This window comes from Lissotriton helveticus, chromosome 8, assembly GCF_964261635.1.
Source record: "Lissotriton helveticus chromosome 8, aLisHel1.1, whole genome shotgun sequence".
Classification (NCBI taxonomy): domain Eukaryota; kingdom Metazoa; phylum Chordata; class Amphibia; order Caudata; family Salamandridae; genus Lissotriton; species Lissotriton helveticus.
In genome coordinates this window covers 258,635,861-258,650,462 of record NC_136069.1, presented here as the reverse complement: position 1 = coordinate 258,650,462, position 14,602 = coordinate 258,635,861, and the positions used below count along the sequence as shown (strand labels likewise).

The 14,602-nt window shown below is 49.1% G+C and overlaps 1 protein-coding gene across 2 annotated transcripts in view; it reads right to left on the bottom strand.

Annotated features, from left to right (window-relative positions):
- Positions 1-14,602, bottom strand: part of DYNC2H1 (dynein cytoplasmic 2 heavy chain 1) — a 1,763,151-nt gene that overhangs the window by 85,422 nt on the left and 1,663,127 nt on the right. For both annotated transcript variants that reach the window (XM_078657019.1, XM_078657020.1), the window contains exons 84-85: positions 4,209-4,418; positions 3,565-3,654 (exon numbers count right to left, since the gene is read on the bottom strand). In XM_078657019.1, coding sequence (XP_078513145.1) covers positions 3,565-3,654; positions 4,209-4,418 — 300 coding nt within the window. The remainder of the gene's footprint in view (positions 1-3,564; positions 3,655-4,208; positions 4,419-14,602) is intronic.

Here is a 14,602-nt window from a genome sequence, read left to right as displayed (position 1 = left end):
CCATAACATCCTGCAATGTTAGTTCGGAGGACTCTCCTTCTGGACTCTTCGTCGTGACTGTCGCGTGCTGTAGATCAGGGGGAGTCGCCTTTGAGTATGTGTCTTTTTCGATTTTGCTGGCTTGCATTGTCTTTGGGCCTCTGGTCCCAGACATCTTGTGGCTGTCGTTCCAGCCCTCTGCATCTCTGGCACCCCTGCCTGCCCCCACTTGTCTTTGACGCTGTCTCTACGTGCTCCCCAGAGCTCTGGGAGGCCGCGTGCAGTGGAGAAAGGGTGCCCCCTCCTCAGACCAGACCACTGCGGCACCACCCCCGATGGCCTGACGCCCTGTGCCACCACAGCAGACCAGACAGAGCGCAGGCACGTCTCAGGCAACAGCCAGGGGAGGGTCCCACTAGCCCAGATGTCAAGGGCCCCAGAAATGACAGAGGGCGCTGGGTCCACTGCTCCAGATCTCAGCAAGTAAATGTGAGGCGAAGACCCCCACAATCCTCAGTCTGCACCACACTCCGGCCAGGCTCCAGTGGGCTTCCTTGGGCCACAGGCAGTCACTGGGTCGTAAATTACCCGACAAAATGGAGCTCGCGTTCCTTCCCGCTCCAGGAAGCACTGCTGGCCAGCACAGGGGTGAGTCACAGGAAGGATGGAGCAGGAGCGCCGCCCACGGTGGGTCCGCGCTCTGCAATGTCACGCTTTGTCACAATACTCACGGCCTCTTCGGCGCAGTCACTGCTCCCGCTGGGCACGTACACACCCACATTCTTAAGCACAGGCGGTGGCCCAGGGACTCTTCCACACACTAGGGGCCACCGCGAGGACGCAGCTCCTGTTTCTCGCCGTCCGCGGGTTTCCGCGTCACTAGGCAATTGGCAGGCCTCCACCTCGGCCTCTCGTAGGCGGTCGCCAGCAGGGTCGGGCAGCCACGCCCAGCACACCGCTTCGCCGTATTTTGGCTCCCGAGAGGAGCCACAGGACTCGATATTTCACCCGGAATAAGACTGCCAATACAGCTCGCAGTTTTTCGTGTCAGTACGGGCCAGATTCAGCGGGACTACGCACGTCGGTGAAGGCGCTTCTGGGGCCGGATTAGTATGCCGGATTATCAGGTAGGAATCACAGGTGCCGGAGCTCTACAGAAGAGCGGCCATTTTCTCTTGCGGCTTCGCCATGCCCCCGGTGTCCCTTGTTTTGTTTGCAACTTTTAACCATAGGACGCCCCCTTCTCCGTAGCCACTGTAGGTGGAGAGAGCATGCCAGTGTCTTGGGAAGTATCCAGACCACTGGCTTCCCCAAGTTCCCCATACCAGTCTATCGTCTCCTCAGAGACATCCTGGTTCTCTAAAGGGTCTTCAGACTCCTCCCATTCCACTCCTGAGCCTAGCACATCAACAAAGCGTTCAGGCAACAACATAGAACCCTTGGGTTCTGTCAACATGGGAATCGGCGTCGAACAACGCCATTCCGGCACCGTGTCGTCGGGGATGATGATGGGGGCTTGCGCCACCGACAGCTGCCGGAGACGGAGCTGGCCCCGACTTCGGGTTCAACATCGGGAAAGGTTACGTTGGTACGACCGATGTCAAATCGGATCCTAGATCGGAACCCTGAGGCGCTGTGCCTGACAACGTCAATCTCTATGGGGCTCCATATGACCCCGCGGTACCCCAGGGCTCACCAACAGGGTCGTTCCGCTCAATTACACGGCACATGGCCTCGTAAAAATCCTTCATTTCAGCGGGAGTCGCTTTGGCTCCCGAAAATGGAGGGAGACGTGAAGTCGACTCTGGCTCTGCAGAACTGTGTCTAGAGCGTCGGTGCTCCTTACCTCTCTCGACGACGGACGCCAGTTGAGGTGAAGTCGAAGTCTGCTTGGACTTCTTCTTCTTCTTGGGCCTCTTCCTCAAGTGTCCAGATGACCTCGAATGGGAGGAAGAGGACTTAGGGCTCCGAGAGTGAACCCACAACCTCCTCTTCTTCTTACAGGATAGTGACCACCTCGGAGTCTCGCTCAAAGGTGTTGACTGCCGGGCCACGAGCAATTTCAATGCCCGTTCCCTCAAGGTCTTCGGAGCCATCGCCCGGCAGTCTGAACATGACTTCGAATAGTGGTTGTGTTCAAGACACCACAGACATACGCCCTAGGGATCGGTAACCAACATCGTAAGGGAACAAGTCCCGCACGGTTTAAAACCTGTCTTCCTACCCGACATCCTTCGGACACAAAGTCTTCAAAAATTTTGACAAAAGTCAAGAAAAAAGCCTGCCAAAAAGCAGCAGAAGGGTAGCTCTTCCCGGATTGGCGTTTAACTGGCGAAGAAAGAAAATAACTGTCGTCCGCGGGCCTTGGCGGCGCCTATGTAGGCATCGTGACGTCATAACCGAAGCTACCGACGTCATCGACGACACGCAGAGCCTAATGAAGCCATCGGATGTCGAGCGCAAGGGGTATTGCTCAGCAAAAGTTTCCGGATCCAGCCGGCCGCCTGGGAAATTCAAAGGTAAGGAATCTGCAGCTAGAAGTCTCTATCAGATAAAGCTAGCCAAAAAACAGTTAATCTGTAGTTCTCTCCGGATCTGCACAATGCTGGCGCGGAAAAAGAAAGAACTGAAGTCAGCGAGCAGGGGCGGTGTCTAAGGAGGCACAGCAACATCATCCGTGCCACCATCCCTGACTCTGACAACTTTCACGGAGTCGACCAGCGCCACCTACTGACACGCAGGGGTACTGCTAAAGAAAAATATCCAGATCCAGACTGACGCCTGGGGGAAATTCTAAAGTAAGGAATCTACAACTAACAGTCTCTTTCAGATTAACAATCACAATAGGAAGCTTTCCCTTTTTTGCTTTCTGTCTTGGCTATCTAACTTATAATGTGAGGATAAAGACTTTCTGTGCTTCTGCTGTTTATATCACTTGTCGCATTGAGATTCCAAATTGCTGCACAGGTCTCTTGTCCATGGCATTTTACAAATCTGTGCAGTAAACATGCACCATGACCTCAGTTCATCATAAACGTTCATCAAAATTGGATTTTGACATTTGACAACAGTCTATGTGATGGGTACATTTGGTCCATAACCATAGTCTTCATTTGGGTAGAATATGAGGTGAATACACATCAAAGTCTGTGGTGACAGAGACTTTTGAATAGAAGCCTACGACCTAGGCAGCACTGTTTATGGAACCTGCGTAGTAAAAAGACTTTGGCCACACACCATAATTCGGAATATAGCTAGATCATGATAAAAAGAGATTGTGACTTTTGATTGCTGTTGGTCCAAATTTGCTATGCCTTAGCGGTAACAGTAACAAGGGCTTGAGCATATGATCAGTCTTTTGTCAATCTGGACAGTACCCAAACAATGCATTTGCAGAACATGTTCCACGTTGAAAGACAGCGGTAAGTACAGACACTGGCCTAACTCACTAGCAAACATCAGTTAAAACAGCCAATCTCAGGCAGGTGCACATTACTTCTTAAAATTGGGAGAATGTAATCTTACTCTTAATGAAAAGAAGAACAATGATGACTGGTGATTTTTTTAATGTAGACAATTATTTACCGGAATTGCAAGAGCTCGAGCAACAAGACCTCTGAGATACTGCATGGGATCTTCTGGACCTTCCCATTTACTCTGCCAGGTAAGAGGGCACTGCAAATAGAAAGAAGACAAGTGATTCACTTCTAAATAGTACAAGGTGCTACATGTAATCATGTTTTAATAGTATAGCTTCATCTCAAACAGTGTGCTGAATAAATATGGTGGGCCTGATTTAGACTTTGGCGGATAGATTAATATCCATCGAGATGACATAGTTCTGTCCTCCATCCCGCTGAAGAACATCACGTCTTGCTAAAATTCTAGATGTCCATAGGCTCGACAGACATCTCTCTGAATTGACAGGAACTGCTGTTGGGGCAGCTCTTGTGAATGTAGGAAAAGTGTGACGGATGGCCGTCAAACTTTTCAAAAGAATAATTGCTAGAGAAACTTAAAAGCAAAAGGAAACACTAATACATACTAAAAAGATGATGTGGCCACTACTGTTGCCAAACATTTAATACCAAAGGACCCATGACCAAACTTCCCATTTCTGTTGGTGCATCACACAGAGACTGCAGCTGGTACATACTGACCACAGGAAGTTACCTCAAACCAGTACAGGATTTCCAAACAATACTGACAAATTTAACATGCAGGCTTACCTTTTGGTCCAACAGGGCTCCGGCTAGTTTCTGTACTTCTGAACTCAACAAAGAGGTTCCTCTGATCACCTTACTCAGCGCAGCCAGGGACTGATGTATGCTCTGAACCAGGCGGATTGCATTGAACTGCTCAAGAACGATAAATGACAAGAGTGGGGATCCTTGTCTTTCGTTAGGAGGTGACACCTTCTGGTGAATCAAACTGGAGTTCTAATAGAAGGGAATAAAAAATGCAATTAGTTTCTTCTGCATACCAAAGATATTGGTAACTGTAGGCGTAGGGAAAGTCCAGCCTATTACAAGTTAGACGGTCAGGGTTCACTAAGAAATTCATAGTTCGTAATTCCTAATACATTTACGTCAGTAATTCCAATTTTTAACCCTGCCTTCAGGATTGAAAGGCCTACCTTAAGGGTAACTTATAGGTTTGAAGTGCAATGACCTCAGATATAAGGAAATGTATATCAGTTGTGAGTGGCGCTAGCACCAGCTCACACAGGCTGCAATGCCATTTATCTGCAAATAGACTTGAATGAAATGTGAAAGGTTTTGCTGACCAGGTTCCGTTTAAAAACTACATTTTTTGTCTGCTTTTCCTATCCAGGCTCATGGTTTTCTTCACTCCCTGTCTGCCCTTGTGACAGTTTTTCATATTAAAGCACTAAGCACTTTATCTTATTTTGTAAATTCTACACTCCCCAGAGGAGGCAGTTTATTCGTCCATTACTACTAGCAGCAGGAATTAGAGGTCATAAATTGTCAATAGATTATTTACTTTCTTTAGGAACTAGAGCTCATATTTGGTATTTTAAATTATCGTTTTACTGTTTTTAAGATCCGTAGTAAATACAAGGCATTTCTATTATCTTGTTTTTAATTGCTTTTTTGTGTGGAGTTTTATATAGCATGAATTACACCCTGAGGTATAAGAGCACTTTACATGAGTACCAGTTACGTTACAGACAGACACATTCATTTTTGTTGGGAACGGGGAGATTAAGGGCCAGATGTAGGTGGCCAATTACCGGTCGGTAACGGCCGAATTCGGCCGTTACCGACCGGTAATTGGAATTTGAGATGTAGGTCACTCAATTTTACAGAATCGGTAAATTTACTGATCGGTAAATTTACCGATTCTGTAAAATACCGAGTCGGTATTTTTACCGAATCTGTAAAATTGAGATGTAGGTGGGACTCTTCTGAGTCCCACAAGCCTTACCGAATCGGTATTTTACCATCAAATCCTATTTGATGGTAAAATACCGATTCCGGTGTGCATGCACACCTGTGCCATATGACAGGCAGACCTGCCCTTAGGGCAGGTATGCCTGCCACATGGCACCCAAACCCGTTTTGGGGGTGCTAGAGGGTGTCAAAGTGACACCCCCTGCACCCTTGTGAAATTCGGTATTTACCGATTCGGTAATTACCGAATCGGTAATGCCCATTCATTCCTATGGGCTTCAAAGCCCATAGGAATGAATGGGCATTACCGGTCGGTATTTACCGAATCGGTAAATACCGAATTTTACCGATTCGGTAAATGCACATCTGGATTTACCTACATCTCGGTACTTCTATTTTACCACTTCTTAAATACCGAATCGGTACGATTCGGTATTTAAGAGGTGGTAAAATAAAATTACCTACATCTGGCCCTAAGTGATTTGCCCAGAATCAAAGTATGCTGACAGTCCCTGCCGAGACTCGAACCCGGTTCCCCAGTTCCAAGGTCGACCGCCCTAGCCTTTAAGCCACTTTGTCTCTGCTCATGCTTATCTGATTTTATTGAAAATGTATGTATGCAATCTTATAAGGCTCGTTTTGAGTTGAATAAAGTATATTGATCTAGATCTAGTGGCAGGCCTCTAGTCACAGTTTGAGTTATATCTCATGGGTGGCACGATACATGCTGCAGCCCATGGGAGCCCCTGGTGTACCTATACCCTGGGTACGATAGTACCATATACTAGGGGCTTAGAAGGGTACACAAGAAGCCAATTAGGAAGGTACTAAAGTACTTACGATAGTCCAATTTAGGGAGAGAGCTCAGTGACGGGGGTCCTGATTAGCAGGATACCAGTCAGACTAGTCAGAAAACAGAATGACACCAGCAAGAAGTGGGGGTAACCATGAAAGCAGATCCTACTTTCCTACAGTAACTATGGTGACATCACTTACAAAGTCTGGCAGACACCTGAGCTGAAGAGTTTTATCACCCTCTGCAGTATCGTGCGAGCCCTGCAACTTATGTCATTTCCTGGTCATCATATAAAACAGAGAGTGTTTTATGGTAGATGGACAATTGCATTATATTTGGGACCAGTGACTGCAAAGCGAATAAATGAAAAATCGATCGACAGCTGCTCAAGCAGGCAGCATGTTGCAGAATATAGCAGACTGCTCCTTCATCAAAGCTACAAAACAGCCTGGTAGATGAGCGCTGCGAAATGAGAAAGGCAGGGTTCGGGCAAAATTGAGTGAGAACAGCAGTAGCATGGAAACAGGTGTTCTTTCAAGAATCAATGCGTTCTTGGCAGGGGCATTAAAGATTCCTAGAGGAGTGTTAATGATGGACAGCGGGGAGCCGCGGTATGTGCTGTCTCATTCACTAAAATGTAGCCAACTAGGCTGTTATGTCAAAAACACAAAAACATAATTTGCCTATGGAATAATGCATGCCGGCTTGACCAGAAAGGTACAGATTTATCCTCAACAATTGGGTGTGCAAATGTATTTGGATAATCTTAAAACAAGACACACAGAATACAGAATTCACTTCACCTTGCTTCTGTGACAGCAAATGCATTGATCTCTATGTTTTTAATTAATCCATAGTGGACTCATAGAAATAACGAAAAAACACACCATATACTGACTATTCTATGTTTCATGAGGTGACGTTATTGTAGAAGTTTGTAGTTTAGCACTCTAAAGTAAAGGGCCGCAGTATTTTCCATCTCTTACATCAGCGCCCTACTGAAACACCCGAGTAGGTAGGCTGAAACGGGAAGTGACTAGTGAATATCGGTAATTCATACCGGCCTGGAATTGATGTACGAGTTACTTACCTTAGGTAACGATTTATCTTGTAGAGACGATTCTAGCTGCAGATTCCTTCATGTAGAATTATCCCCAGGCGTGAGACTGGATCCAGAAAACTCTTTGCCACAGCGTCCATGAGCGCAGGGGGAGGGGCGGCATCACGCGACTCCGTCCAGGCGTCGTCCGGGCACGTGACGTCAGCGAGGTCACATAAGCCCCACCCCGGCGCGCCTATGTCAGTTTTGTTCGGAGAATTTTTCCGCGCCACAACACGGAGCCATCGAACAACACCATAAGGAACAGTGTCAACACCGCAGCACCCAAAGGCAGGGAGAAAAGGAAAGAACAGAGCACAGCCCTGACCATCCACCCTGCCAGTATGTAGACTGCCCACCCCCCCTCCTCCTGGAGACAGGGAACACATGCAAAAATGTCATGACAACATGCAGCAGGACAACCCCAACCAGGAATATCGAAGGGGAACCAGTGTCAAGACAAACAGGAACGACAACCTCCAAGGTATCCCCAGCACAGAGTGCGATAACCCCCCAAGGAAAAAAGGGGGCAAGGGCATGGACGGAGGACCCCAACCCAGAGGGTTAGCAGAGGGGCCAGCACCCTTAGTAACAAAAGGGGAGAGGAAGTGGAGGGAAGGAGAGAAGGCAATCTCTGATCCTGGACCGGAGCATAGGGGCATCGGAGCACCCATAAACCCCTCCTGCAATGCGCCAAAGAGGAGGAAAGGAACAAGAAACAAGACATATCCTTCCGTCAAAAAGGGTAAAAGAATGCACTCACAGAAGGCATAGCCACCCCCGGGAGGTGAGTGCAGAAGGCCAAGCAAAAGGTCCTTGTAGAACGGGGAGGAAGGGTGGGTCGTGAAGGAATCTGCGGCTAGAATAGTCTATACCGAAGGTAAGTAACTCGTACATCTGATAGAGACTACTAGCCGCAGATTACTTCACATAAAATAGATACCCTAGCAATACCCAAGGGGAAGGAGGGACTGCGAAAGGACCCCACCAGCCTGGACATCACAGAGGGCCCTACAGGGGACCAGAGCCACGGACAAGGCGAAAGCCCCGTCCTCCCAGGCAAGAGGAACCCCAACACGCAGAACACTACCGACCCCAAGAGGGATGTAGGAAGAAAAAAGAAGCCCATACACTCACAACACGAGAGCCAAGGGCAAGGCCAGAGAGGCCGAAGCACCCCACTCCATCACAGGGCAACAGAGCGTCCATCCAATGCTAGGACAAGGAAGAGGAAGAAGAAACCTTAGAGGGCCCAAGGAAACGACGGAAAAGAAGGCGAGGCACCCTAGACGGAAGGCAACAGACCAGACAGAGCGGCACCGCGAGTAATAAGTCGCTGAAAGCAAGAAGAACAGCCCGGGCCCCAAGAAGACTGGGCAAGCAACGCCTGATAAGAGAAAAAACAAAGAATCATCCCAGCCCGCAGGACAGGAGCTGGAAGGTGAGGAAAGGCCCGGCCACACCATTACGAGGGGTCCACGCACACAGCCTAAAGAAGCATTAGCAACAACGTAAACGCCATGGAGAGCATGGGCCCGAAGGCGACCTGAACTCCCTAGCAGAATGGAAGCTATTATAGCTACTTCTACCCCACATAGGGTAAGTTAAGTCCCAAGACATGGGAACTCTCTTTGGAAGAAACTTCAGCAGCAGAGAAAGGAACTAAAGAGCCACTGGAAAAAAAAAAAACCTCCAGCGGAAGGCTTGTCATGCAGCCCAAGAGAAAACAGAAGGCCTAATTTGAGGGCCAAGTCCATACAGACAATTCCAGCAAAAACACAGGGTCAACAAAGGGGGCCGTCCAGCAGCCAACAACGCCACAGTCCCAGCAAGGAGGACTCGAGTGGCCATAAAACACACTCCACAGCAAGGGTAATCGACCCAGAAGAAGGTCCAGAACTAGCTCAACTCAGCAATCACTGAGGAGGGGAAGGAGGAGGAGGAGGATAAGGAGGAGGATAAGGAGGAGGATAAGGAGGAGGAGAAGGAGGAGGAGGACGGAGCCCTGCCAAGAACCTCTGGATGGCGGAGTCCAATGGGGCATGGAACAACAGGGTGGCATCGAATGGAAGATCAATCAGCCGCTCCCGAACATTTTCAGGGAACACGCCATCCTGAAGCCAAGCATGGAGACGGAGGGTGACTGAGGAAGCCATGGCCCGGCCCAGCACCTCCGAGATGTCCAGAGCGGAGCGGAGAATAAACGCCGCTAGTTCCTGGACATCCAACGCATGATGCCGTAGGTCCACCTGAACAGTCTCCTGTGAAGCTGCGGATCCCAAGGACTCAGCCGAATCCCACAAACAAGAGATGGCCCTAGCCAACACATATAAGGTGTTAAGGGCCCACAGGGCAGCACTGGTGGAGGTGAACATGTTGCGGTCCCAAGTATCCAGCCAGCGAGCCTCCCTGGACGGAAGAGTCAACAGTGGTGGAAGGGAGGGAAAAGCAGTCCGCAAAAGTGGACTTGAGGCAGAGGGATGGAGGGAAAGACATGCCGGACCACGCAGCGCTGGAAGGTGCCAGTGCAGAAGGTGTTGAGGCACCGGATACCCTGAGGCGGGGCACCTCCAGGCCCCTGTCAGGGAAGAAAGAAGCGAACCCTCAAAGGGAAGCAATAGCTCCCTCCCACCAGAGCCCTGGTGTAGAACCTCCAAGAGATGGTCTGCCGGAAAATGAGCAACCAGGTCACCCATGCGCAGAATGCCCACAGCCATGGGCACCGTGTGAGCGAAGGCCGCACCCGCCTCCATAGGGCCCCGCAGTGGAGAAAGCAGCTCCTCAGTGGGCGACGGCTGCAAACTAAGGCAGCCATCCCCGAAGCCAAGCAGGGCGGGCAAAGGCCAGACCTGGAAGTCAGAAGGGACCGAAGAGTGGGGGACCTGTCGCTCCTCCGGCGGGCACCCTGGCCCCGGGAATGGCGGAGAGCCACCCTTCGATGACGCCGGCGAGAAAGCCACCACGCGGAGACCTGTCTCCGAGGAGGATGACACCAGTATGCACCCAACCTTCGGAGAAGAGGGAGCATCCGAAGACGAGACCGTGACTCAACGCCTGTCTAGAGTTGTAGAGTCTCCCGCCTGAGGCAGGACGGCAACGCCATCCGGCGCCGAAGGAGACACTGGATAAGGCTCCCCTAAGCCAAACCATGCCATAGACCGGAGCGGAGCCGGATCCGAAGTGGCCAAGGGGAGGCGCCGGAACGGCGCTGACTCGACCTCCGCCAAGGCAGCCGCCTGCGTGGAGGAACGAGAGGGACTAGGGGAGTGACACGAAGCCTATCGTCAGCAGCACCACATCCTCCAAGTCTGGAGCCGAACCAGTCGGCGCCGGGGCCGGAGCTGCCGGCGACGCCGCGGAGGGCCCCGTGCAATGCAAAGAATCCGCTGATGCCCCAGGAGGGGAAGGATGAGGAGACGCCAGCAAGGCCTGTAAGGCCGCCGCATATGGCTCCATCTGGACTCTCGACGCCCCTTCACCGGGAAACAGTAGATAGGAGGATGACGCATTGGGCGGCCTCACCCGCGGAGAACCCACACCCCCGGCAGGTCAAACACCAGCCCCAGGGGACAAACTACGACACTTTCCCATCAGGGAGCAACGCTTGCGCGACATCGGAGAGTGATGAGGATGCCGATGATGGCCGTATCTGAAACCGTCCGCGGAGACTAAACGAGGGGATGAAGCCGACCTTGAGAGACACGCCAAGAGTAGTTTCATCCAGCGCTCCCGCCGCAACTTTTTCTTCAACTGTAGGCACGCTTCACAATCAGTGGTGCCGTGATCTTCCCCTAAACACCACATAAAAATGAGGTGAGGGTCCGTCGCCGACATAATACGCCCACACGACGTGCAAGATATGAAGCCCGAAGGCATTCGCACACTGTTCACCAAAAAATAGCACAATGAGGGAGAAAAAAGGGGGCCCAAACAGGCCCGAACAGAGACCGGATCCGCGTTGCACGCGGAAAAGGAAAAAACTGACGTAGGCGCAACGGGGTGGGGCTTATGTGACCTCGCATGTGATGTGTCACATGCGCAGACGATGCCTCGACGGAGCCGCGTGATGCCGCCCCTCCGCCGGCACGCAGGGTTGCTGTGCCAAGAGTTTTCCGGATCCAGTCTCACGCCTGGGGATAATTCTACATGAAGGAATCTGCGGCTAGTAGTCTCTATCAGATCACCCAATAAGAATGGCGGAAGCGGCCGAGGCTCACCCGCCATATTATGCGCGCACTGATCTGCACGGTCCTTTCGACAGTTATGACAGAGGAGCGAGGGGTCGCTCTGGACAAGGCTAAATGGAAGATCTTGACACACTTGTTCGCTTTGATATAAATACTGTATTATGGGAAAACAGGAGGTCTGCCAGAGTGAGAGTAGGTTGTTCATATTTAGTTTATTTATGGAGTAGAGTGATTGATCAAATAATATATATCACGAGTGGTAAGGAGTATGTGCTTTTCAGTACATCTGATAACTGCTAATGAGTTAACAATTAATTGCATAATCGAAATTATTGTTATTTCATGACTGTCAAGTTAGGTTCATACATTACAAAAGCAGCCGCCAGATGTATTAACGGCAAAAACAAAGCATGTACAGATGAACTCAAAATAAAAGCCTTTTTAGGTCTCGCGCCTAGCGTTGCAGTGCACAGCACTGTCGTGCAGCGAGACTTTATGTAAGGGCTTCCAAAAGCTGACCACACACTTGTGCATGAGCCTTTGTTTGTCTCATAGGCTATTGGCTTTTGCATGTGTCTTTTTTACAAAGACAGCACGCAATTGGTCAAAGCCGGTTGCATGTCCCAGCTTTCTTAAGAAATGTAACTGCCCATGGCCTATTGGTGTCTGTTACGCGCAGCAGCGGCATCTGGTTTTAATTATAAACATGTGTTTATAATTAGCGTGCATTCGCTTTGCTGCAACGCTTGCCCCCGCTCCTCTCTTGTTTCTTTGTTTATATTGATGACGGTGCCTCATTTTTTTTAATTGCAGTGCTCTAGAAATTTGTAAACTCGTGTTGCTTTCACTTTTGCCGCTCCAAACTCCAGCACCGCACGGGACTCTTTCTTTGCAGACTTGCATCCCTAAGCGTGTGTCCCTACCCATTTGTATTGAATCATCAGTATGTCCTGCTTAAAGGGTGTGTACTTTTGCAACTGAAGAACAACACATATAAAGACTCTTTTCATGACTATTAAAAAGGTGTCAATTCAAACATTTAGTGAATAAATAACAGTTCAATGAAAGCGCGACAACACCATATTTGTCCGTTACAGATCTCCAAACCCTAAGAGTGGATTTGGAAATATAACTACCGATGTACAGTATCATGCAAACACCCGTGGACACTATTTAGCCAGGGCTTTCACCCGTGGTGTGCCTATGGCAACAACAGAAAGAGATCTATATTAATTAAGTCCCTAAATGTATGAGAAAACAAGCAAGAAGTCGTGCGCGTGGCAGGGAGTGAAGTACTGCACTGCAGCTTTTTTTTTGTAAATACAGCAGCAGGGAAAGGTCACCCTGAAAATGGGACGGCACTTTATTCCGGCTCCTAAATTAGGATTCCTGCTTCCCCGGAGTCAAATGTTTCTTATTACCGAGCCGGTGTCATAAAGCATAGCCTAGCCAGAGACTTCGGAGAGGTCGTTTCTGCTCTTAGATGTGTTTTCCAAGGTCCTTGCTGCCCGTGTGGAGATGGGATGCCGTTTAGATGGGAGATAATGGGCTTTATTTTTTTCTCTCTCTATGTGGCCATTTTCCATTGCTGTATTTCAGTCCGGCATTCTTATGCGGGAGGGCGGCCCCCCAGAAGAAAAGCCTCGTAGGTGATTCATCACCAAGGGTGAGCGCCTACATCTCCGGTGTCTTCATGAAGTGGCCTCAAGTAGCCAGTGCAATTTATTGGTTGGCTGGTGTGGCCATGCCTCGTGCCAGGAATTTACGCTAAACAAGCTCAATGATATAGAAAGTAAAAACATTTTTTACAAAAATTGCAAAACCATCAACATTAATGGCTAATATATAAGATGCTCCATCCATGGATACCAGCAGACCACGCAGCAGTATCCTGGGGTTTCAACACAGAATCAAGGCGGATGCTTGGATGATTTCACAAGATGTGCCACATTTGTGGCTTCTGAAAAAAGGAAAAAGCTCAAAATAATGTGTGAAGGCTTAACATTAACTAAAGTCTCTTTTGATGCACTACTGGTAACTTTACTGAACTTAACTCAAGCTATTGTTGCCGGATAGCCTGCTGTATATTATTGCATATATGCAGGGCTCGACAAATCTGAAAAATTGTACTAGTCCGGCAGGTCTAGTAACTTGGAAAATCCCCTCGACCCAACTGCAACCTACTTGACCTCTGTCTCTGAAAAAGGAGCAAAAGTGACAAGTTAACAAGATTTAAAGGCATCTTTATTGCTCAGTTCCTTTGTGAGCAATAAAAATGCCTTTAAATCTTGTTATCTTGTCATTTTTGCTCCATTTTCAAAGACGGAGGACAAAAGTTAGTTTGTCTTCCTACTCGCCAGAAAGGGCGAGTAGGACCTAAAAATAGCTCGTCCTCATCCATTCTCCCTCGCAAATGCGAGCGGGCGAGTGGATTTGTCGATGTATATTATTAATGGGTAGCATTGTGTGGGAGGAGTCTATTTATTGTTGCAAATAAAAATGCAAAAGTAAAAAGCATAGTCATTTTCAATGTCAACAGCTCTAACTTTACTAATGAGACCCATTGCATTGCAAATGCTTGTTTACATTGTATGCAAACAGACGTTCACATCGTACAGGCACAGATGAATACAAGGATTATGTACACAGAAAAGCACACCTACATGCGCCATTTTTTATTCAATCCAACAAACATCCATGCAAATGATCACTAGGCATTTAGCACCATCGCACAAGTTACTACTTGTGTAACGATATATCTGTAAGAGACATTAGTTAGTATTAGATTCCTTACCATAGAATATCCCCAGGCGTCAGACTGGATCCGGAAAATTTTGCGTAGCAGTACCCTTGCGCGTCGGTAGGCGTTGTCTGCGGCTCCGCGTCCGTCGTCGTGGGCGCCGTGATGACGTCGTCGGAGTACTTAGACGCCGCCTCCGCGTGCTGACGTCAGTTCTTAGACACAGCTTTTCCGCGCCAGAAACGCAGAGCCATGTTAAAAACCAACACTGGTGCCATTGAAACTAGGGCCCTGAAAGGGGGTAACCCTAACCCTAGATATCGGTTCGCAGAACGGGGAGGATGGGTGGGTCGGTAAGGAATCTAATACTAACTAATGTATCTTACA